The 23,274-nt window shown below is 41.8% G+C and overlaps 1 protein-coding gene across 3 annotated transcripts in view; it reads right to left on the minus strand.

Moving 5' to 3' along the window:
- Positions 1 to 23,274, minus strand: part of Mtus1 (microtubule associated scaffold protein 1) — a 146,371-nt gene that overhangs the window by 87,108 nt on the left and 35,989 nt on the right. For all 3 annotated transcript variants that reach the window (XM_037211691.1, XM_028872346.2, XM_028872352.2), the window contains exons 2-3: positions 7,553 to 9,785; positions 1,482 to 1,677 (exon numbers count right to left, since the gene is read on the minus strand). In XM_037211691.1, coding sequence (XP_037067586.1) covers positions 1,482 to 1,677; positions 7,553 to 9,622 — 2,266 coding nt within the window. In that variant the 5' untranslated portion in view covers positions 9,623 to 9,785. The remainder of the gene's footprint in view (positions 1 to 1,481; positions 1,678 to 7,552; positions 9,786 to 23,274) is intronic.

The following is a 23,274-nucleotide window of genomic DNA, read 5'->3' on the forward strand; positions in this document are numbered from 1 at the left end:
TTCCGGCTCACAACACAGAGCGATCTGTACAGCTGCCAGGTTTAGTAAGGCCCTTAACAGACACTCTTGGTACTCTCAAATTTCAGCCTAATCTGACTAGAACTAGAACTTCTAAAAGCCAAGCCAAGGTAAACTAAAGTTCACATTAGAATATTTTAGTTGCTTTTCCTACCCCTGTAACATCTTTCGGGAAAATTCAAGGGGGAAAAATCTCTTCGTATGTGATGGGAGTGTTTGTGAACCTTCAAAAAAACCTATAGCGGGCTGGAGAGATGGCTCAGAAGATAAGAACACTGGCTGTTCTTTCTGACGTCCCGAGTTCAATTCCCAGCAACCACGTGGTGACTCACAACCATCCATAATGACATCTCGTGCCCTCTTCTGGCCTGCAGGTGTACATGCAGGCAGAACTTTGTATGCATAATAAATAAATCTTTAAAAAAAAAAAACACTAGCATGTTAAGCACATAGCCACTTATTAAAGTTTTATTATATTTATTTAATGTGTGTGAGAGAAAGAGAGAACACCCAAGCCAGCGTGTACATGTGGAGTTCAGAGGACAACTTGTGGGAGTTGGTTCTCTTATCTACTCTGTGCGACCCTCAGATCAAACTCAGGTTTATCAAGCTTGGAAGTCAGCACTCCAAGTCATCTGACATGCCCCTCCAATTATTTTTGAGACAAAGTCTTGAGATGTATGTACACACACGCATGCATGCATGCACGCACGCACGCACGCACACAATCATCCCAGGCAGGGCTTGAACTTGCAATCCTCCTGCCTTGGCTTTTCAAGTAACAGGATTATACAGGTGCACCACCATACTCAGTTTGTTAAAAAAAAAAAAAAAATTAATAAAATAATTCATGTGTTCCTGTTTGCTTCCTGTAGCTGTGATAAACACACAAGCAACTTGAGGAGGGAAGGTATTTCCTCTTAAACTTCTAAGTCACTGGGGAAGTCAAGAGACCATCCATGGGGGAATGCCGCTTACTGGTTTATTATTCCCAGGTTTCGTGTTCAGGTACCTTTCTTTTCCATCCCAGGCCCACCTGCCTCAGTATGCCCAGAGTGTACTGGTTCTTCCTACATCAATTAGCAACCAAGGAAAAGCACCACAGACATGCCCTCAAGCCAATCTGATGAAATCAATTCCCTAATTGAGGTTCCTTCTTCCCAGGTGTGTCAAACCGGCAACCAAGATTATCACAATGTTTTAACAGCTAGCCGACTGCACAGTTACAGACACACACTCTGAGTTTACCCCATCAGCCACTCCCCGAAGCAGCTTTGTGCTGCCCAGACTCCCAGTCTTTCCCGAGAGGCTGTTGGACCACAAAAAGCTAGCTGCTTTAGTGACATAATGCATTAGTTCTAAAAACCAGATGGTCTTTCTGCTTTCTGCCAAGCCCAATTTTACATGCAAATAATTCATAAAGTATTGCATAAAGGAGTGTGGTTGAGTTACTTTATTCTTACCAGAGGTGGACACACGCCTGATCCTCTGAGGCGATAAGGCCCTGTCGGAGCCCAGGGTTCTACTATCGTTCCTCCTCCTCAGGCAGGAAACAGCAGGCCCCACTTTGGCTTTGAGACCTGGTGTTTTCCTCAGGCTGCAGGAGTCTGGCTTGGAAATGCTCCTTCCTGGGGTGGTGGCGGCTTTGGGTGCAGAACCCTGTGAGAAAAACCAGTTAAGATTTCAGTCTCATCCTGCTTTCGCCACACTATCCCTGTGGTGTCAGCTCTGTGAGAGAAACCGCCTCTGTCTCAGTGGCTGTGCCAGAGAAGTCTTTAGTGACCATTTTTCCTATGAACAATTAAGAAGACTTCAATGTGTCCCAGTCTGTCTTCAGGCACATTAGGAGACTTGATCTCCAGTGCCCACGTTGACTTCAGCACTACTCTTCAGTCCTCTGGATAGCAGGCACTCAGCTAGTTCCTCCTAGCTGTCTGGTTATTCCTTTCTTAGGGTCCTATTCTTTGGTACCTTTCGAAGCTAGTCTTCACCAGGGCTTCAACTTGATCTTGTTTTCCTCCCTCACCAGAACTCACCATACATAGCTTGTCTGCTGTTTCCACTGTGACTGATGCACTCAAAATCCACACTTCCAGGCCAACACTTCCCCATTCAGCTGCCCCTGTGTTTAATTTCTGTCTGTGTCTCTCCACTGAGATCTTTTTACTCAGTGAGAACAACAATGATCCTATTATTGTTGGCATTCACTGACACAGAGCCCTTACACTATGCAAGATACCATCCTAATTTTTTAATTTTTACCTAGCTTACAAAAGAGTGAGTTCATGTCATAAAATATGGTGGTTGTGCACATATATAGTTATATTTTATCTATATTTAACCACTCACCACCCTTTATCCATCTTCCCACCCTTTTCCTCCCAAAATTTGCCCTCGACTTTCATGTCTCATGTATGTGTGCATGTGTGTAGACACCTACACATATATACTTAACCTAGCACACAAGACAAAATGTGATTTTTTTGTTATCTGTCACCCCTTTTATTCCCCATTTATCCCTTTTCTTTTAGTCCTCTTCTTCGTCACAGTCCCTCTATTTTCAAGGTGTGCACATGCACACATGTATTTACATGTATACACACATATATACTACACAAAAGACAGATGAATTCTGTGTCTGAAAGAAAGCATGTGTGTTTCTGACTTATTTAGATCAACATGATTTCTTAGTTCCATCTATTCTATAAATAACCATTTCATTCATTTTTACAGACAAAGTTTCATTGTGTATATAAGCTGTACATCTGCTGACAGTCATCTAGACTTGTTCTGTACCTAGTTACTGTGAATAGTGAAGCAGTAAACATGGATGCTTGGGTGTCTCTGTGATAAGGCTGCCTTAGAGTCCTTCAGGTGTAACTCCAGAAGTACAGATAGTTCTATGGTGGCTCTCCATTCTAAATTCTAAACATATGTATCAACTAATTGAAATCTGTTTAATCACCCAGGAAGATTGTCTGTCATACCCTGAGGTCGTTTGAATGTAATTGGCCCCCATAACCTCAAAGGGAGTGGCCTTGTTGAAGTAGGTGTGGCCTTGTTGGGGCAAGTGTGTCACTGTGGGGCAGGCTCTGAGGTCCTTATGCTCAGGCTACACCTAGTTCAGTTCACTTCCTGGTGTCTGTGGATCAAGATTTAGGACTCTCAGCTCCTTCTCTAGCACCATGTCTGTCTGCACGCCACCATGACCTGCCATGATGATAATGAAATAAACCTCTAAACTGCAAGCCACCTCAATTAAATGTTTTTCCTTTATCAGAATTGTGGTCATGGTGTCTCTTCCCAGCAATAGACACCCTAACTAAAACATACCCCCATTTTTAGAAATAACATGGAACACTTTCAAAACTTAAACCAGTTTTACCTATCTATCTCACAATTTACACCTTGTCTCCTATTAACATACCCAGGTGCCCATCTTAAACAATGAAAGCTTCCTTTCTTACCTCTTTAGCCCACCTTTCCATCTGCCTTAGTACAAAAGACAGGCTCATTTCTCAAAAGGATTACTGAAATCATATCCTCAGGGACTGTCTGGTCACACCAGCCTCTGCTGCTGCTTCTACTCCCCACTTCTACAAAAATGTAGTCTTTTTCTGTCCCACCAGCTAGCTCACAAATAAGGACACAGAGACTTATTAATTAGGAAAGCTCAACCTATAGCTTAGGCTTGTTCCTAACTAGCTCTTATAACTTAAATTAACCCATTTATATTAATTTACATTCTATCACATGCTGTTACCTCTCTTCCATCTTGCACCTTTTATTTCCTCTCCATGTCTCCTGGAGTCTCCTGTGTACCTAGATTCTCCTCCTCTTCCTTTCTCTTCCTGGAAATCCCACCTATACCTGCTGCCTAGCTATGGGGCCTTTAAGCTCTCTATTAAAACCAATCAGAAGACACATCTTCACAGTGTACAAATATTCTGCCATACAAAAACCTTCCTCAAATTCAACTCTTTTAAAATCACATCAAACCCTTTAGCGTGTGGCAGCTCCTGCAATTATCTTTCCTTGCAGGCCCCATTCCCATCACAACCTCTGCCAGGCCATCCCCTGCATCAGAATACCTTCCAGTGGTTCTTCATCTTTAGACTTGGGGTTTCCTCACCATGCCCAGAGTGCATGCCCTATAACTTATGGCATGTGGCTGAGTGGCATTTTCGTCAGAAGTTTCCCTTGATAATCTTCCCAATTGCTACCACCCATTTTCCTGTCCTGTAACACAGCAGCAAACTGATCACTCTCATAACTCAGTAATTATGCCCCTGGTGGCTTATTTTCTGATCATCCCACTGGACTTGATAAAACATTTATTTGGACCAAAGCTGTCTTTCTTTATACCCTAATAAGTGCTATCATACATGGCATACACAGTGAGTGCCCAACAAATGTTTCCACTGTAGGGATAAGGAAATGGGAGCCTAGGTCTTACTCCGAGTACAAATTCTAACACTATAAACTAAAATTTCCTCCTTTTACATAGAGAAAAACTGAGCCTCATAGAAGGTAATTTGGAAGTTAATGATGGAACCACAAATCTAAAATTATCCAGAATTCATGCTCTGAAGCTCAGGCTTGCATATTCTGTACCATGATCCTCCTTTGTTTAATCATCAATGATTGTTTCATATATATAGTCCTACACCAATGGTTGTTGAATCCATACACTAGGTGAAGTCAATACTAATCGAATAGCTAGTATCCAAGGAGAATGCTACAGATTCATGTTGCCACTGGAATGCCACACAGAATTCTCCTACCTAGAGGAACTTTCGTTTAAGGAGCAAACCAAACTTCTCTTCAACATACAGGAGTGAACCTTCCATGAATCACTTGCTTTACCTTCAGAGCCCACATTCTGAAAGATTTCCAAGTTTGTGAGACATGGGGGACCTGAGTTTGAGCGTCTGTTTCCTCTACAGCTGTGTGAGTTTTAAATAAACCCTCTGAGGCACTATCATAGATAACAACTGACCCACTGTTGCTGAAGACAATGGGCGTAAGCCCTGAGCATTACTGGGACAATTAAATGACAGGCTGTAAGGAAGGCGCCTGAGCCCGTCTTTCCTTTATGCTACAGCTCCCTTTTACCCAGCATGTTATCTTGAACACACGACCTCTGCCATGGGCAGCTACTTTTAGCCCTCTATAGCAGTTTAAATCAAATCACTTCTCCCAGATAAAAAAATCCGAATCACCAAACAGCCATAAAGTGTAGGCAGCCTTGAATAAATTAATGTACCTGAAGACTAAGACCAACAAAATACACACACACACACACATACATATACATACACATACACATACACACACACACACACACACACACACACACACACACACACTATTCTACGACAGTATCATTGGGTACTACTAGGTACTACTGAAGTGACTAACAAAAAAAAATGCAATGTGAGTTCACTTGTGTAGCATTCTACAATAAGCCAGCCTGTGGCTATGATCTAGCCTCATCATGCTAGGAAGCAATGTGTCAGAGTTGAATTAGACAAATTGGAGGACACTACTGTATGTAAGACAGGGTCAGAGACGCATAGTTCTTCACTCTAGCAGACAAGTACAAGTGCCAGTGATGAGACTGTGGGACAGCCCTTAGAGCCTTACAAAACATTTCACACCTAATTCTAAGGTCTCACTGCAACATTGCTAAGGTGCAAACTGCTGGAATCCATCTCACCTGAGGATTCCATGGCCTCACCTCAATATCACATCATGGGTCCGCAGCTACCAAATTGGAAATATAAGGAAATAAAACAAAACCTAAACTCTCCAGTTTCAGAACTACACAAGCAATTTATATTCAAGACAAATGTCCAAGAAACTTCATTAGTTTTTCTGGTACTGGGGTTCTACAAGTGAGTGAACGTCTCTCATGAAACTAGGCATGCTGGTGCATAACTAATCTTAGCATGAAGGGTGCTAAGCAAGGGGACCTCAAATTCAAGGCCAGCCTGGGCTACTGTATGCTGAATTCAAAGCTATGCTGGCTGGAATGTTGATACCCAAATTCTCCATAAATTAAGGAAAAATATTTTGTTTCTATACATATCTATAAACACCTATTTAAGACTACTGATTACAATGGAGAATTTATTATAATTCTATTTGGTATATTAAAGTTCTAGCCGGGTGGTGGTAGTGCACGCCTTTAATCCCAGCACTCGGGAGGCAGAGGCAGGCGGATCTCTGTGAGTTTGAGGCCAGCCTGGACTACCAAGTGAGTGCCAGGAAAGGCGAAAAGCTACACAGAGAAACCGTGTCTCGAAAAACCAAAAAAAAAAAAAAAAGTTCTAAATCAGAGTTTTCTCCATTAGACATAAAAAGAACTTGAAAGATCTGTGTCCTGAAACAATACACAATCCCATTGGATTAGGAATCTCTATGGCATTCCATCCTTACCAATAGTTATTGATAAAGCTAAACATCTGTAAACTGACCCAGGACAAGAGTATCTCTACTGTATATCATCTAGACAATCCCTGCACGACCTGCTATGTATGTAACCTGAAACAAAACAACCTCGTGTACTTGACCGTACTGTGTTTCATTCCTCCCACACCAGAATCCCCGAAGAAAGGCTGTCTGTCTTTCTCCTCTTCATGCAGATCCATTCCCCGTCCAGAGGACAAGCATTTCAAGGGCGGTCTGAGTGGGGCTGAAAATACACCTAAGTTTCCACTGCCAAAAATAGACCTGAGGGCACATACACAGCCCAACAGCAGCCTGGCAAATGCTAGGAACACTAGTTTGATCATACTATTGTCAAAAAACATGTGCATGTTTACAGAAAAACAACCTTTGGACTGCCATAATGCTTCAGGTTTTTTTTTTTTTTAAGTGACTATGTAGTCCCCCATCAGGATTTGACTGGTGCTGCTGAAGACATACTGCTTTACTTCCTACATAGGGATTTTCTTCATGTGTTAGGAACCAATGCAAATGGGCTACAGGTGACCTTACACATCCACTTTCCCTTTTGGCTGTGGCAAAGTTCCCAGACCTGGGTCACGCAGCTGGTCGGAGCAGACTCACAAATCTGTGAGAATAGGGTCTGCCTCCAAGGCTACATCCACCAACAAGATACCAGGAGCGATTTTTATATTGATGTGTTTACCAGCAGCACTCTCTAGCCAGTTCTTAAATGTAGTTTGCCTGCTTAGAACCCCTTTGGTTTTTTAAGAAAAATAAAACGTAACCTGACATCAGCTACTTCACTTCAAATATCTAAATATATTAAAGCATTAACTTATTCCTTTAAAACACTATCAAAAGGAACACCCATGTTCAAGAAAATACTGAAACCAAGTTTTTCACTATGCAAGTTTGTTATATTTTTGACTCATGAACACTGGCTGACCAGGGCAAAGAATACCTGCATACAAATTATGAACCAAGTTCAGTGATATTATTAGCAACTAATAGGTAACGTATGTATTGCTGATACACCAGCTTTCTTCACCGCTCCCAGAAGCCTACAATGGCTTTCACTTACCACAAACAGAGACTTGCATTCAAAAGTCTCATTCATGGCTGCCTTCCCCAGCTCTTGCTTTTCCATTAGATCCCTGCTGTCCTTTTCACCCTTTTCAGGGCTAATCTGATCGATGTGGGAAACATAGGTTACTTCCAAGCACTCTGCACTTTTCATTTTAACTGGGAGAATGCCTTTGATCTTCTGGAAGAACGCAGCGACAGACCCAGTCTCGCTGGCTGCAGGAGAAGAACGCGGCTTGTCAACATCTTCCCGATTCGATTTCGTGGCAGATGTTGTTCTTGGAACCCTGAGTGAAGCGTTTTTAGAATGAGTTGTAACACGCACGGCCTGACTGGTAATGAGTTTATTAAACTGTTGCTTGTCTGTCTTGTTAATTAGGATTTCTGCTTTTTTGTCTGCAGTAAAGTCAGACCTTGGTGGTCTGTTCACAACTGTCAACTGTTTAGAAGGCACTGGTGGGGTTGAGGAGACCCCAGTAATCTGAGGTTTGGGTGTGCCCTTCGTTGGGGAGGCATCTTTGGGTTGCAACACTGATCTGGATATAACTTTGGCTTTAATGTTCTTGAAGTTTGGTCTTGGATAACTTATAATTTCTGTTTTCCTAACTTTACTGCCTATAGTAGTATTTGTTTTGGTAGCGGATTTTCCCAGATTAGGCTTTGGCATATTCACTGGTGCACCTTTCAAGTTTGGTGCATTTTTAGCATCTCTTGGACCATTCTCCACATGATTGCACTGCTCTGTTGCTCCAACAGGTGAAAGCGTAAGGCTTACATTGGGGGTTTGCTGGACTGGTGTTGACGTGCAAGCTGTATTATTTGTGCTAATGGTTCTACCATTTGCATCCCAAGCCATTTCATACAATGAACGCCGCTGCCCTGGGACACTTCTTAGGGTCAGCTCTTCAGTATTCTCTTGGATTTCTGAGTCGTCATCGTTGTCATGAGAGGAAGCGATGTGTGGGTCTTTGGTCATAGTGACTTTACACTCAGTGTCCAGGACTCTGGTTTTACTTTTATCAAAAGCTGGCGCTGGTAAAGGGCATTCATTATCAACATGACAGTTGGACAGTGTTTCTCTTAGATTTTGGCCCATTTCCTGTTGACCATATGAGCCGTGTGAATGTGTCTCACTGTTTGGTCCATCTTCAGATACACAACAGAACTCCTGTAACACAGACCCATTGGGAACCTCCATCCCATCAGAAACTGGTGTTGCAGCTTGTATCTCTTTTTCTGCAGTGCGTCCTTGCTCTGTCCCATCTGCGTACTCTTTGGTGACATTTCCTAAGGAATACTGACACTGAATTCCAATGTCTGCACTGTCCGTCTGCATCGGTACATCGGAACACACTGTGTAGGTTGTGTTTAGAGCCTCTGATGGTGGGGCTTGAAGGCTTTCCAAGCCCTCTCTATTGTAGTGGATTCCTGTCACGTGCAGCTTCGAGGAATGGGGTGATGTCCAAGTGGAGCAGGACAACAACGCATTTCCACCTTTCACACTCACTGGCGGCAGACCATGTGAAGGCTGACCCTCTTCAATAGAATGGTGCGCTATAAAGGTACGGTTAGCTGTGTCCCCTTTCGTGTCAAATGTCTGTCTTAGCTCCAAAGCTTCAGGGGAGTCTGCACAGTCGAAATCATCATCAGACTTGCACATACAGGACAGGGGGGGCTCAAACCTCTCATCCTGGAGTGACTTGAGGGAATCCAAGTTGGTATGCAGGTTTGGGGGCTTCACTGGACTGTAAGCAGAAGACTGATGGGTAGGATCACTGGGCATTGCAAACCCAGGCTTACTAACGAAATCACTTGAGGGTTCTGGGTAACCGAGTGCTCCAACACAGCGATGGCTTAAAGACACACTTTCACTGCTATCCACAGCAGGATCCATTTCATAATCCACCACCATGTCATCTGTGTTAGCAGCGTGCCAATCCCCGTGACTAGCTGAAGGATGCTGTGTAGATGGTGACTTTGTGTCGTATTCAGATGTATTCCCGTTTTTATCACTGACAGATATATAATGCAATTCATCTTCTCTCATATCTGGTTTATCATCATTCATCCTGAATACTAACTTTAAACCTCTGCCATTTTATATTCTCTTCAGAGCCTTTTAAATTTGAGAAGTGAATGAAAAAATGGTCCAGGCCCCTCCCTATCGCTTTCCAGCCCAGTTCCAGGATGGCAGTCTTAGATGCTTTGAAGCTGAAATGATTTGTTGTTCCCTGCAAGAAATAAAACATTTAACTTCAATAATGTTAGAAACATTTACAGATCATCCTTCATTTAGATCACTGTTTTCACACCAACAACCCATAACTGTGAACGTGGGAATTCACACTATCATTGGCTAACCTACTATTGCCTTTCAAAGATGTGTGTGTGTGTGTGTGTGTGTGTGTGTGTGAGAGAGAGAGAGAGAGAGAGAGAGAGAGAGAGAGAGAGAGAGAGAGAGAGAAAGAAAGAAAATGGGGCATGATATAGAAACACAAATAAAGTCCCTATGACTGATGTCACAGATGACATCTGCCTTCCTGTCTCCCAGAGACACTCCAGAGGGAGGGAACTAAGTTTGCGACAGACTTTCCTTCTTGGTCAACTGTGGAACCATTCATCCCAATTTCCCTTGCCAGTTCCTATTTATGTCCACTGTCCCAGCATAATTCATGAACATCCCTTCCAACATCAGAAGGGCCCCTACTCTGCGTTAAGGACAGTGATTACCAGAGAGACTATCCAGGCCCCACAAACAAGTGAAAGAGACTCCAGGAATTTACATTACTCTTTCTCTTTCCTGTTTCATTCCTGTCTTAACCATGTGTCCTTCCAGGCACAGGGGCTGAGGGGCAGGAGTTGATATTAAGGATTGAAGTAACTTCTGTTAGAACAATGTCTCTGTATGCTGAACTGTTGAGCACTTCCAAATAAAATGATACATCGAAGCCAATCCTGTCCATTATGTCCAGCTATACTAGAGACTCAGTTTGGAGACAAGGTCTTTAAGGAGGTGGAAAAGGTCAAATGATAGGATAATCGGGAAGGACTTATCCACCAGAACAGCTGCCCTTCTGAGAAGAGACACCTCAACCCAACCCCGCCACTCCCCTTGACCAGGACACAGTAAAAACAAATACACATCATCTTAACAGAAGCATTATCTACAACAGCTGAAGACCAAGGATGGGAGGGAATCCATGTCCACCAATGGGTAAACAGATTTAAAAAAAAAAAAAAACAAACTTGCCCATTTTATACATCAGAATACTTCTTGAGCACAATAAAAAATGTAGTTTCATTAGATACAATGTTACAGCAGGAAAACATTACACTAAGAGAAAGAAGTCATCCAAAAGACTACCTATTAAGATACTATTTATACAAAATGTCCAGAACAGGAAAAACTATAGAAGTACAAAGGACAGTAGGGATTTGTGTGGCAAAGGAGAAGAGAAAGCTAACTGGAACGATGGGGTGTTTTTTTTTTTGGGGGGGGAGCGAAGGAGTAATAAAATGTTCTAAATTCATTTTGCTCATAGTTTCACACTGCCATAAAGACACTAAAATAACTGAATTGTGTAACTATAGTAGCAAACTTTTGAAATGTCCAGAAAGATTTCAAGTCTGGGCTGTGGAGATGGCTAAAAAGGTAAAGGTGTTCGCTACACAACTGGAGTTCAATCCCCAGAACCCATGTTAAGGTGGAAGGAGAGAATGAACTCCATAACTCTGTCATCAGACCTCTGTACTCATGCATGGTGCAGAGGAGCACACACGCTCTCGGTCTCTCTCTCTGTATCGCCACGCCCACCCCCCAAAATTTAAAGATTTAAAACTCAGCATTTTTTTCCTCAATAAATTTGAATAATAAATAGTCTAATAAAATTCTAGTTGTTTGAGAAAGGTCCAGATCTTCACGGTGGAACTACAATTTGTTCATAAAGATTTACTGCATCTACCTTTTACCCCTTAATGTTTAGTGTCGGTCACTTGTCATAGTGCTGTGTTCTGAGTAAAATCTGGTGGGTTGATGACACCAAGTATGTGACCTTTAAAATTCCAAATTAAGAGCATATCTTATTTTCCTTCTTTGCAATTTGACTACTCCATATTCAGACACCAGTGACCTGAGTAAAAATAATACTGGGGACCATGAAGCACCCAGAGGCTCTGGTGTTTTCACTAACAGGAGTGTGTGTTCCTGATCATGCGTCCTGAAGTCATACTGATGCAAAGAAAAGGCTGGAGTGTTTCTCAACAGTGTGTGTGCACATATGTGTGCATGCACATAGACACACAGAGCCTATACTCACCAACTCAGAGGCTTTGAATTCTACAATGAGAGCTACATAAGGTATATATTTCGTGTAAAAATTAGTCAAGTCTTCCACCAGACTGACTAGTCAGTCAGTAAAAGTAATCACTAAAAACAAATGACCACCTAGGATCTTCAAAGTTTTTTTTATGAAGTACAAATTAGCATTTTATTTCATTTATTTACTGTGGGGGGGGTTTAGGGAGGGAGTGTATGCCAGGGCATCCCATGGCAGTCAGAGGACCACTTTTGATAGTTGCTTCTCTCCTTACACCATAAGGGTCCCGGGTTTCAGAATCAAGTCGTCAGGTCTGGTGGCGAGTCATCTTGCTAATCTCACAGATTAGCATTTTTTTTTATCTGTTATAAAAAATACACTCAAGCAAAAATGTTAAGATCATGAACGTCTATTCATTTTCAGAAGCACCCAATGATAGACCTTTCTGCTTCTCAAAGGGTGATGATCATTTAAGAGAGTGTGGTATAAAAAGTCGTTTCAGTGGCTTCTCTGTGGCTGTGATAAAACACCATGACCAAAAACAATTTAAGGAAGAAAGTTGATGGTCGCCTAGGCTCCATCAGGGCAGGGAAGGCATGGCGGTAGGCAGCTGGCATTGGAAACAAGATAACAATTTACCACATAGGAAGCAGAGTGACCTGAAAGAGGGGCAGGACATAAACTCTCAATGTTGCCCCTTCTCCAGTGAGGTACTTCCTTCAGCAAGGCTCTGCACCTCCTAAACGTTCAATGACTTCCTTCAAATAGCGCCACCCTGTGGGGACCAAGTGCTCAGACATTTGATCCTGTGGGGGATATCTCTCATTCCAACCATCAGAGATTCAAGAGAACGAGGAGGGGGAGAAGGATGGGGTCCTAGAGGGGGCAAATAAGAACAAAATAGGATACAGATGCATGAAAAATGCCACAATAAAGCCAATTATCTTGCATGCTAACTAGAAAAGAGATAAAAGGAAATGGCTGTCTGGGGAGGGGTTAAAACATGAGGATGATGAATGGAGAGGTGGAAAGAATGTAATAAGCAAATGTGAGCTTTATTAGCATGATTATAAAATTATGTGCCTACATAATAAACAGAGTCATTAAATTCAATTGATAGAATTTTATTACCTAATCTTTTCCAAAGTGCATAAAAGTATTTTAAAGGATATATACTTAATAAGCGATTCAAATGGTAACATTACGTTATTTTGTAATTGGAGAAATTATGGCACTGGTCTCATGGTGTCACATTGTATTCTTTAAGCTGTTGCCAGATTTTTTTGTTTGTTTTGCTTTTGATTTGGTTTAATTTTTCAAGACAGGGTTTCTTTGTGGAACAGTCCTGACTGTCTTAGTACTCACTTTGTAGACCAGGCAGGCCTTGAATCACAGAGATCTATCTGCCTGCCTCTGCCTCCCGAGTGCTGGGATTAAAGGCGTGTGCTGCCACCACCTGGTTCAGCTTTTTCTTTTCTAAAATGGCACTAAATTAAATGTCTTTGCAATCAACTCTTCTGGAAATATTTTCTGGAAATAAAAATATTAACTCATAGAACAAGGCTACAGTTTAAGACTTGACATGGTTTGTCAACTTTCAGGGTGTGTGTGTGTTGTCAGTACTCTTTATATAATACATATATTAACATGTAAATAAGAGGCATATATATGATCTGACCTGTGCATTTTGTTTAATCCCATCTCACACTATTTGCTATAGGACACAATGCCTGTGAAGTACCATTACTATGATGATAAAGCTATTGACAGGAAGGAAAAGGGTAGCCATCCTTCCCTCAGGAGGTTGTTAAAAGTGGGAGACAACTCAGTCCATAAAGTGCTCGCCTTGCAAGCACAGGAACCTGAGTTCAATCCCTAGGGGGTGGCTCTGGGAAGGTAGGTGGAGACAGGAATCCCTGTTTCTAAATGTCCAGCCAGCTTGGCCTAATAGAAGAGGAGTTCTGCTATGGAATATTCCTTTACACTGTAAAAATGTGTCACTGTGATTGGTTTAATAAAGAGCTGAATGACCAATAGCTAGGTGGGAAGAGGTTAGGTGGAACTTCTGGGGACAGAGAGGTCTCGGGGAAGATGAAAGGTGGAGTCACTATTTGGATGCAGAGGAAGCAGGAAATGCAGGAGAGGGGGATATCCACAAGCCACCTGGCAGCACGTAAGTTCATAGAAATGAATTATTTTAGGTTGTAAGATGTAGTTAGAAACAAGCCTAAACTAAGGCCAATCTTTCAAAGATATCCTCTGGCCTCAAAACACACATGTATGCACGAATGCTCTTAGTATCAGTCTTAGTATCAGGACCAATTTCACTCCTCCCCTACTTTTAAGAATTATACCTAAATGTCACTATGTGCTAGTCATGTATTCTATGACTTCCTCTCACCTCACTCAATAAGCAAAATCTTCATATTCCTACAGTTACAATATAACTTGCCTCAATTTTTAAGAAGCCTTAAAGTACTGTCTTGGAAGCATTTTTAAAAATTCAAAACAAAGCAGAGAGTTAAAACACAGAGAGAAAAACAAAAATAAAAACAATAAAATTAAAGACCTTGGGGGACAAACCATTCTCACCCTCAGGAGAACTCTGTCAAGTTCTTCCAGGCAACTATCTAGCAGAGCAAATTGCCGGGATCAAGGTCCCTTTTGAAAGAGCATTCTCAGGAAAGAGAGGTCTTCACTGAGCAGGAGGGGGACAGGACAGAACAAATTCCTCACTCATTACGATTTGGGAATACAATAGGCAGTTCATCTTTAATTTTTTTTTTTAAAAAAAAAATGCATACTCTCAAGACTTAGAAGGTCAAGAATTTCTAATCACCCAGGCAGTAGTAATGCACATTGGTGATGCCAGCTCTCAGAAAGGCACCAGGCAGGGAGATCATGCTCTCAAGGCCAGCCTTGACTATGTACTGTGACCTTGTCTTACCAACAAGCAGCAGAACAGTCAAGAACTGGAAAATGGTAAGAAGTATCTTCATGACCTCAGCTTGAAAATGGTCGTTCAGCCAAAGTAACTCAGCTCAGGGGGCCAAGCGCTTGCCACCCAAGTGTGAACACAAGTTCAGCTCTTCAGAACCATGCAAATAAAACCAGACACAGTAGCACATGTCTATAACCCCAGTCCTTCTAAAAGCACGGCAGAGGCAGAGCTGGGAGAACCCCTGGATGCTCACAGGCCAGCTAGCCTGGTATACACATTGAAGAAGAGCAGGAGACAAGCAATAACATCCAAGTTTGTCCTCTGACTTCCAACATGCACATTCTGCCACAGGTGTTCCTACATTCACACACAGCAATATGACTACATACATCATAACTAATTTATAAAAATCAATACTTGTGCTCCAAAGATAAAAACGACATTATTTCTTGAAAGTAAAAATGCCCCAAACTTGAACTATCCTCATATAATTGAATTAATGACTGCTGACATTCTTAATCCTGGAAGGAATTTTAGAGCTACAACTCAAACCCATTAATCTTACAAATGCAGAGATGACCTCTAAGAAATACCTTACATGCCAATGCTGCTAATCTGCTGTGAGCAGATCTCTATCAAGTTAGACAATACTTGGTTGGGTGCTGGATTTCACCAGCTGAACTACAAGCCCAATGGAGACTTCTGCATCAGTCCACAATTTCTCCACCTGCTTCCCACCATCTCTAGTCCGACCATTCAAATTTAATTCAACATGTGATAATTATGAAATGCAATGTGTTTCCCTAAGTCAAACAAAATCGAGCTTCTTTATGTTATAGCACACACAACTTAATTTTTACACCTATTTAGGTATGAGCTGCTATCTTTTAATATCTAAATATAGTTTTAATAACAAATACAGTTAGGAGTTACAGCTTATAAATCACAAAAAAATCAATCTCCTTAGAAGCTTTTGAAGAGCACACATGTCACAACGGTAGTTCAACTCCACAAAATGTGCACTCACTGGCAAAGCAGTGGCCCCTGTACGTATGTATGACACAGGCCACTTCTGCTAACATCTCACCAGAGGGAGCAGGCCATGGAGCATCAGTTGGTCTTAGCCAAGCCAGGAGAAACAATCTAAGAACTGAGTAAGAGAAGATTTCTCTTAAGAATTATGTCTAGGCTCAGTGTGCTGGGCTCTGCTGACTCCGCATGGGAGACCTCGATTTGGGGGATGTGGGGATGTGAGGTGGCTTGGGAAAGAGGGCTGGGGATGGGGGGAGGGTAGATCTGTGGATAGTATATGGAGTAGAAAATTTCTTAATAAAGAAAAATGAAAAAAAAAAGAATTATGTCAATCTTCAGTACACAGCACACGATACCAAATTAAGATGTATGTCACCAGTATCTGTCTTGGTGACACTGTCATTCTTTTGCTTAAATGCTAGCCTTTCAGCCAGTGCCATTCATCAGTGATTCAGAGCTTCCAGAGAAGAAAGAAAAGGAAAAACCAGATAGGAAGGGAGGGCGGGCTCCTTCCTGCTTGTCACTCAAAAAACAAGGTGGTTCTTATGACTAATAGGACCAGCTGGCTAGCTACTTAACCCATTTCCTCTTCCTTATTTTCCTACATGTCTTGTGGCAAGTGCATCCCAGACAAGAACTTAGTAGACATTACATACACCCCCCTCTAGGCTTGCACCATGCAACTGACAGCCCTTCATGTTCCTTCTCCCTCCGGGCCTTGACACAGATGAACAAAGTAAGGCCTCCAGGTATCACTATGTTAAGATGCCAGGACCAGAGATGGAAGAGAACCAGACCTCCATTGACTGGAGGATCACTGGCCAGTCATAAATTATCACTATAGCTCGGCAAGCAAGTGAGCAATCTAATACTATATTTGAAGATGACTAATTTTTGTTGGGTGTGTGTATGTGTGTGTGCACGTGCGTGCTTTGCTGTTCTATGCTGGCATGGCTACCATGATTATATTCTACTGCTTTGGAGGTAGAGAGTAGTTAACTATGTCATTTTTTTTCCTAAATAAAGACTTCATAAATTAACACTTGCTTAACAGGAACAAAAACCATATGACCAATAATTCCTTGGAGGCTGATACAGAGAAGAGGAATCTATCTTCCCTGTTCATGAACACAGATGATGTTCATAGAGTCAAGCAAACAGCTTCTATGGTAGCCCAGAAAAAAAAGAAAAAGAAAGAAAGAATTTCTAGCCAGGCTGATTCGTGAGTTTGAGGCCAGCCTGATGTACTGGGCAAGTTCCAAACAGCCAGGGTTACACAGAGAAACCCTGTCTTGAAAAAACCAAAATAATAATAATAATAATAATAATAATAATAATAATAATAATAATAATAATGCCCATATATTTGCATCTTGAAGAAAGAAAACAGATCCTACCCAGACTGCAGCTCATCACAATGAGTTCCTATGGACTGAACAATCTCCCTGTTCCTTTTATTATTAAACTTTCCTCAGGTTTGCTTCTACGAAGAAATCTTCATGGGTTAATCTAGTTCAGTTTGGCAAACAAGCTCTATAATGACAAATAGTGAATATTTTTAGGTTTTATAAAATATACAACCTGGAATGTGTTTACTCAACTCTCCTCTTGTAGAATAAATATAGCTGTAGAGAGTAAGGAAATACCCAAGTGAATAAGTATGGGTGTCGCCCCTAAAACAACTTTAAAAAAGACAGTTGGCATATGGGCACTAGAAGTACAGTTTGTATAACCCTGGACTAGCCTAATGGTTCCTGCATCCATATCATCCACCAGGTACACTTCACAATCATCAAAATGCATTTTTTTTGTTTCATTTCTATTTGACTTTCATCTCTTAACAAGAAATTAAGCCTGTTTTGGTGGCACAGGCTAATAGGATTTGCTGAAGGAAGCAGAGGCAGGTGGATCTGGAGTTTGAGGCCAGCCTGGAATACATATTTTTACACAGAGAAACCCTGTCTCGAAAAACAAACAAACAAAAAAGAAATTAAAACATGATGAATTAATGATGCACAATGGTGTTCATGGACAGAAATAAACACATTCTGTTTTCAACACAGTGAAAACACAATATTCAACAGAGAAAGGACAGAAAGTAATCACTTCAAAGCTGCTCTTGTGTAGAATTCTCTTAAAGACAAAGTGGTCCTTCTTCCCTTATCTGTGGTTTCATTTACACAGCTTCAATTACCCATGGTCAGCCTTGATCGAGAAAGCCTACATGGAAAATCCCAGAAACATACAATTCGTAAGCGTTAGGTAACTTTAACCACAGTGTATGGTTATAACTGTTCTATTCTGACTGTTGAGCTCTTACTACACCTACCCCATAAAGTGACCTTTATCATAAGTTTATATATAGGAAGTAAACATATAGACATATAGCTAGGAACCACTTGCAGGCTTCAGTTATGTCCCAGAAGTCCTGGGATGCAACCCTAATAGACAAATGGACAACTATGCTTATCTTCCTAAATTCTGTACTTAATGATAGAAAAGAACTTTATGTTGAACAGAGAAACCAAACCTTACTCCTATTTTCTCTATGTGAACTCATAAAGAAACAAAACCCAGGACTTATGCATGTTTGGCAGGCAGTTTACTACTGAACTAGAAATATTTCTATATTTGAAATATATCAATATCCCAAAGCCACTGACTCTCAGAGTTAGAAAAGAATTGAGAAATGATCTATGGAATTTTAACACCAATCCAACACATTAATGCTCCTTTAGTCCACAATGAAACAAATCTCTGCCCACTCCAGGGAATGTATGACTCCTGTTCCAGATAGCTCTTACTTCTGTCTAGACACTCATTGTCCGGGTCATAAAACACACTATTGAAATTCATATGTAAATTCCAGCTGGATTCAAATACAGAAGACTGTCAAGTCAATAGTGAAAGATACAAATCGTCTCTGTCATGCAGAAGTTTGCCCAGGTTATCCTGGATTGCTTAAGGTTGTATAGGTTACCCAATCAGCCATCGGAGCCCAGGCTTCACCTTTCTCATTCTTCCATCACACATGACCTTGGATCCGTGACCCAAAGTAGCACTCTCCATGTTTTGTGGACAGGGTGGCAGCAGGCATGAAACTTGCTTTCTGGCCCCTGAGCCTAAGAGCAGTGACTATACTTGCCAAGAAGGCAAACTGGTAATAGCTAGCAATAGCGGCTGGCTACACCTAGCGGTAAATTCTACATAACCACACAGGAGGAGAAAATGGAAACTGAGGAACCGACAGCCATCTCTTGGTGTAGACTCAGGCCCAGGGCTCTACACCCGGAGAGCACTGCTCTTCACTCATAATGCAAGCACTTGTATGCAGATCTCAAGGCTGGTGTCTGGCATTCCCTGATAGGTTCAAATTTGCACACTAGGGTCTCCAGCTTGTTACATCATTTTGGGAGGCTGTGAACTCTTCTTCAGTCCATTTCTTAAGGTGATTAATGGTAGTTTTGCTTTTGGATCTTAGAGTAAAATTTGTTTTCAGTCAAAAATGTAGAGATAATATGAGTACTAGGATTATCATAATGAATACAATTAGGAAAACTATTTAAAGCATGCATTTGATATCTACCATGTGCTGGCCATGATTAGGCTCCAGAGAGGCTAACACTGGGTTGGCAGTAAATGAGGCATATTATTATTATATAATATATAATGTAATATATTAAACAATTAGCTAAGTTGCTTTGTAGAAAAACATCCACATGCCACAGGAGTAATGAACAGACCACACGAGGAGATGCTGATCTGCCAAAGTCAGGGGAAACATAGAGAGGACTTTGTCCAATAATGGAGAGCCAGGCAGCGCTGGTGGAGGAATAACACAGGCTGGGATCCAAATTGGGGGGGGGGCTGGAATGTCTAGAGAAAGAAGCTTCATGAGGCAGGGGCAGGAAACGGGGTAGTGGTAGGGGCAGCTCAGAGTTTGAATTCTATTTATATGGTCTGGAGTCTGCCAGATCTGGGAAGACAGATGCTAACACTGGCTTGGCTGAGGTGTGGACCACGTTCTACTGCAGACAGGCAGCAAACTGTCAGAATGGAGCCGGGTTGACAAAGTGGTGGAGAGGGAATGCAGACAAAAATGCAGACATGCTCACAAGGCTCACCACTGTGCAATCTGCACCACACAGGAGAGGGTATGGGGCGCAACAATGTAAATGTCTGTTCAATTAAACATTATTTTAAAGGATTACTTCACTTACATTAATATTTAAAGAAGGAAGCTACAGAAGATGGTGTGGGAAAACTTCATAAATAATCTATCATGTTCTGGGTTGGTACACAAAGGATTGGAAGCTCTAGTGTAAATTAGAAGAAACTCACTGTTCCCTTTTCTTTATATATAAACTAATACACAAGTTTAGGACCTGAAAGTGCAGCAACAGGGCTGAAAGATTTACGACCCAGTTCACACAAAGCTTGAAGAAGAATGCCAGAGAGATCTAGGCTAAAATGAATAATGGATTAAAACACAGAGACTGGCCGGGCGGTGGTGGCGCACGCCTTTAATCCCAGCACTCGGGAGGCAGAGCCAGGCGGATCTCTGTGAGTTCGAGGCCAGCCTGGGCTACCAAGTGAGTTCCAGGAAAGGCGCAAAGCTACACAGAGAAACCCTGTCTCGAAAAACCAAAAAAAAAAAAAAAAAAAAAAAAAAAAAAAAAAAAAAAAAAAAAAAAAAAAAAAAAACAACCACAGAGACTGATACCACTTAATCATCCAAAGGAAAACAGTGTGCTTCTTTTTAAACCACAAATTTGCCAGGGGTGCTGGCACATGCCTTTAACCCCAGCACTCAGGAGGCAGGGGCAGGTGGTTCCCTAAGTTCAAGGCCAGCCTGGTCTACAGAGACCCAGGACTACCAAGCACACAGAGAAACCCTGTAAATAAGAGGGTTGTCTGCTGGTAACCCATGTACCAAATTTCTGGTCAAGAATATGTCTTTTAAAAAGTGGAGGAAGGGCTGGAGAGATGGCTCAGAGGTTAAGAGCACTAGCTGCTCTTCCAGAGGTCCTGAGATCAATTACCAGCACCCACATGGTGGCTCACAACCATCTATAATGACAACTAGTGCCCTCTTCTGGCATATAGGCATACAAACTGGCAGAAATTGTATGCATGATAAATAAATAAAACTTTTTTAAAGTAGAGGGAGAGGAAAGAGCAGTCAGGATGTATTATATGAGAAATTAAATATTCTTATATTTGTGTTTATTTAAGTATAAATATAACAAAGAATGTCAGAGAAACTATTTCATGGTTTAAAATGGACAATATCCCTCTCCCGCTCACTCTCAAAAACTACATAAATAAGGTTTGTATTTGAGATACATTTAATGTCAGGCACAGAGGGACCAGTCTTTAATCCTAGTGCTCACGATTAAATCCTACTGCAGAGGCCAGCAGATCTCTGAGTTGGAGCCCAGCCTGGTCTACATTGTGAGTTCCAAGACAGCCAGGACTATACAGGGAGGCCCTATCTCAAATAAATGAATGAACACGAACACACACACACACACACACACACACACAACACACACACACACACACACACACACACACACACACACACGTAAATCATTACAGATATATAAAATGTCTTTAAGGTCCTAAATTTCATTAGTTAAAATACTTTATGGGAATAATGAAGTATTACCAAATATCTAAGAAATAAGTACATGTTCATTGTCTCCAAGAAGGGACTCTCTGTGAGTCCAGCAGAAAGAGTGTTGGTGAACCACAGCACACCAGAGCTTTCCAAAGTTGCCACCACATAGCCCAGGAGAACAAAAATCAGCAACCAAAGTAAAGTAACCATTTCACAGATGTAAACAGAGAGGACACATATCACTCATGCTCTATTTAAACCTCACGTATAAAGGGTTTTTTCGGGGCGGGGATGTGGGTAGGGTTTGGTTGGTAGGTGAGAGTGCCTTTGTTTTGTTGTTGTTGTTGTTGTGTATTTGTTTTAGGCATTGAAGAATAAACCTTCAGCCTAATGCACGCCAGGCAGGCATTATTTTTTTTATTTTTTTATTTTTATTTTTATTTTATTTATTTAATTTATTTATTTATTTATTTATTTATTTTTTTTTTTTTTTTTTCGAGACAGGTTTCTCTGTATAGCTTTGTGCTTTCTGAACTCACTTGTAGCCCAGGCTGGCCTCAACTCACAGAGATCGCCTGGCTCTGCCTCCGATGCTGGATTAAAGGCGTGCGCCACCACTGCCCGGCTAAATATTATTTTAATATTTAGTTATTTATTATGAGACAGGGTCTCACTTAGTTTCTAGGGTAGTCTTGAACTTATTTTGCAGTCCAGGCATGCCTTGAACTTGTGATCCTCCTGTCTCTACCTCCAGGCTTGGGACACCGGCCCCAGCCTTAGGGTAAAACTGTAAGTGAATGTTGGTACTAGGAACTGATTTTTGTTTGTTTTTGAGACACTTTCTCTGTAGCTTTGGAGCCTGTCCTGGAACCCACTCTGTAGACCAGGCTGGCCTTGAACTCACAGAGATCCACCTGGCTCTGCCTCCCAAGCACTGGGATTGTCCAATAATGGAGAGCCATTAAGTGATAGTATAGCCAGTAGACCTTAGGTAATTCACAGTATACAAATCAAAAGCCTTGGGGTGCTGGGCAAGGTGGCATGCCTTTCATCCCGTCATTCTGCAGGTAGAGGCAGGTGGGTCTATGTGCATCTGAGGCCAGCCTGGTCTAAGAGTTCTAGGACAGTCAGGGCTACGTTGGGAAACTCAGTCTCAGAAGGAATACCGCAGCCTGGGGGGGGGGGTGGAGCTGGGAAGACTGAAGCCTGAATGACAATGTCAAGGATGTCACACTGAGAAAACCTCCAGCCAAGAAGACCTGCTGGAAGTGAGAGTCACCACACAGCCCATGAGCTGGCCTACTGAGGCTCAAGAACTCTGATACTGGAACGTTTGTTTAAAAATACACTTTCAGTCCAACGTTTTCTGGCTTGAGAACATCCTGAAACCTCCAAACCAGCACGTGGAGGCCCTGGGAGCATTAGTTGTCTCACAGGGTTTTAATATGGGCCTTTTACAATAACTATACTTCAGGGTACTATACATTCCTTGAATGCCCCTGTATTATTTGAGGGACTCGAGAGGAACAGAGTGATAAAATGAATTCTATCATTAGATCTCCTAAGACAACTATCCTTTCCAACAAGTAGATATTGTACTGTTCGAAGCAATCTCTGAGCCAGGCACAATGGCTCACGCTTGTAATTCCAGCCCTTGGGGGTCGGAAGCAGGAGGATTGCCGTGGGTTCAAGAACATTCAGGGCTATATGGTGAGTTCTAGATTAGCCTGAGCTACAGAGGGAGACCCTGCCTCAAAACACAAAAATAATCATCTTTACATTTTCCTACATTCTAGAATTAGTCCTGA

Source organism: Peromyscus leucopus, chromosome 17 (genome assembly GCF_004664715.2).
Source record: "Peromyscus leucopus breed LL Stock chromosome 17, UCI_PerLeu_2.1, whole genome shotgun sequence".
Lineage (NCBI taxonomy): Eukaryota > Metazoa > Chordata > Mammalia > Rodentia > Cricetidae > Peromyscus > Peromyscus leucopus.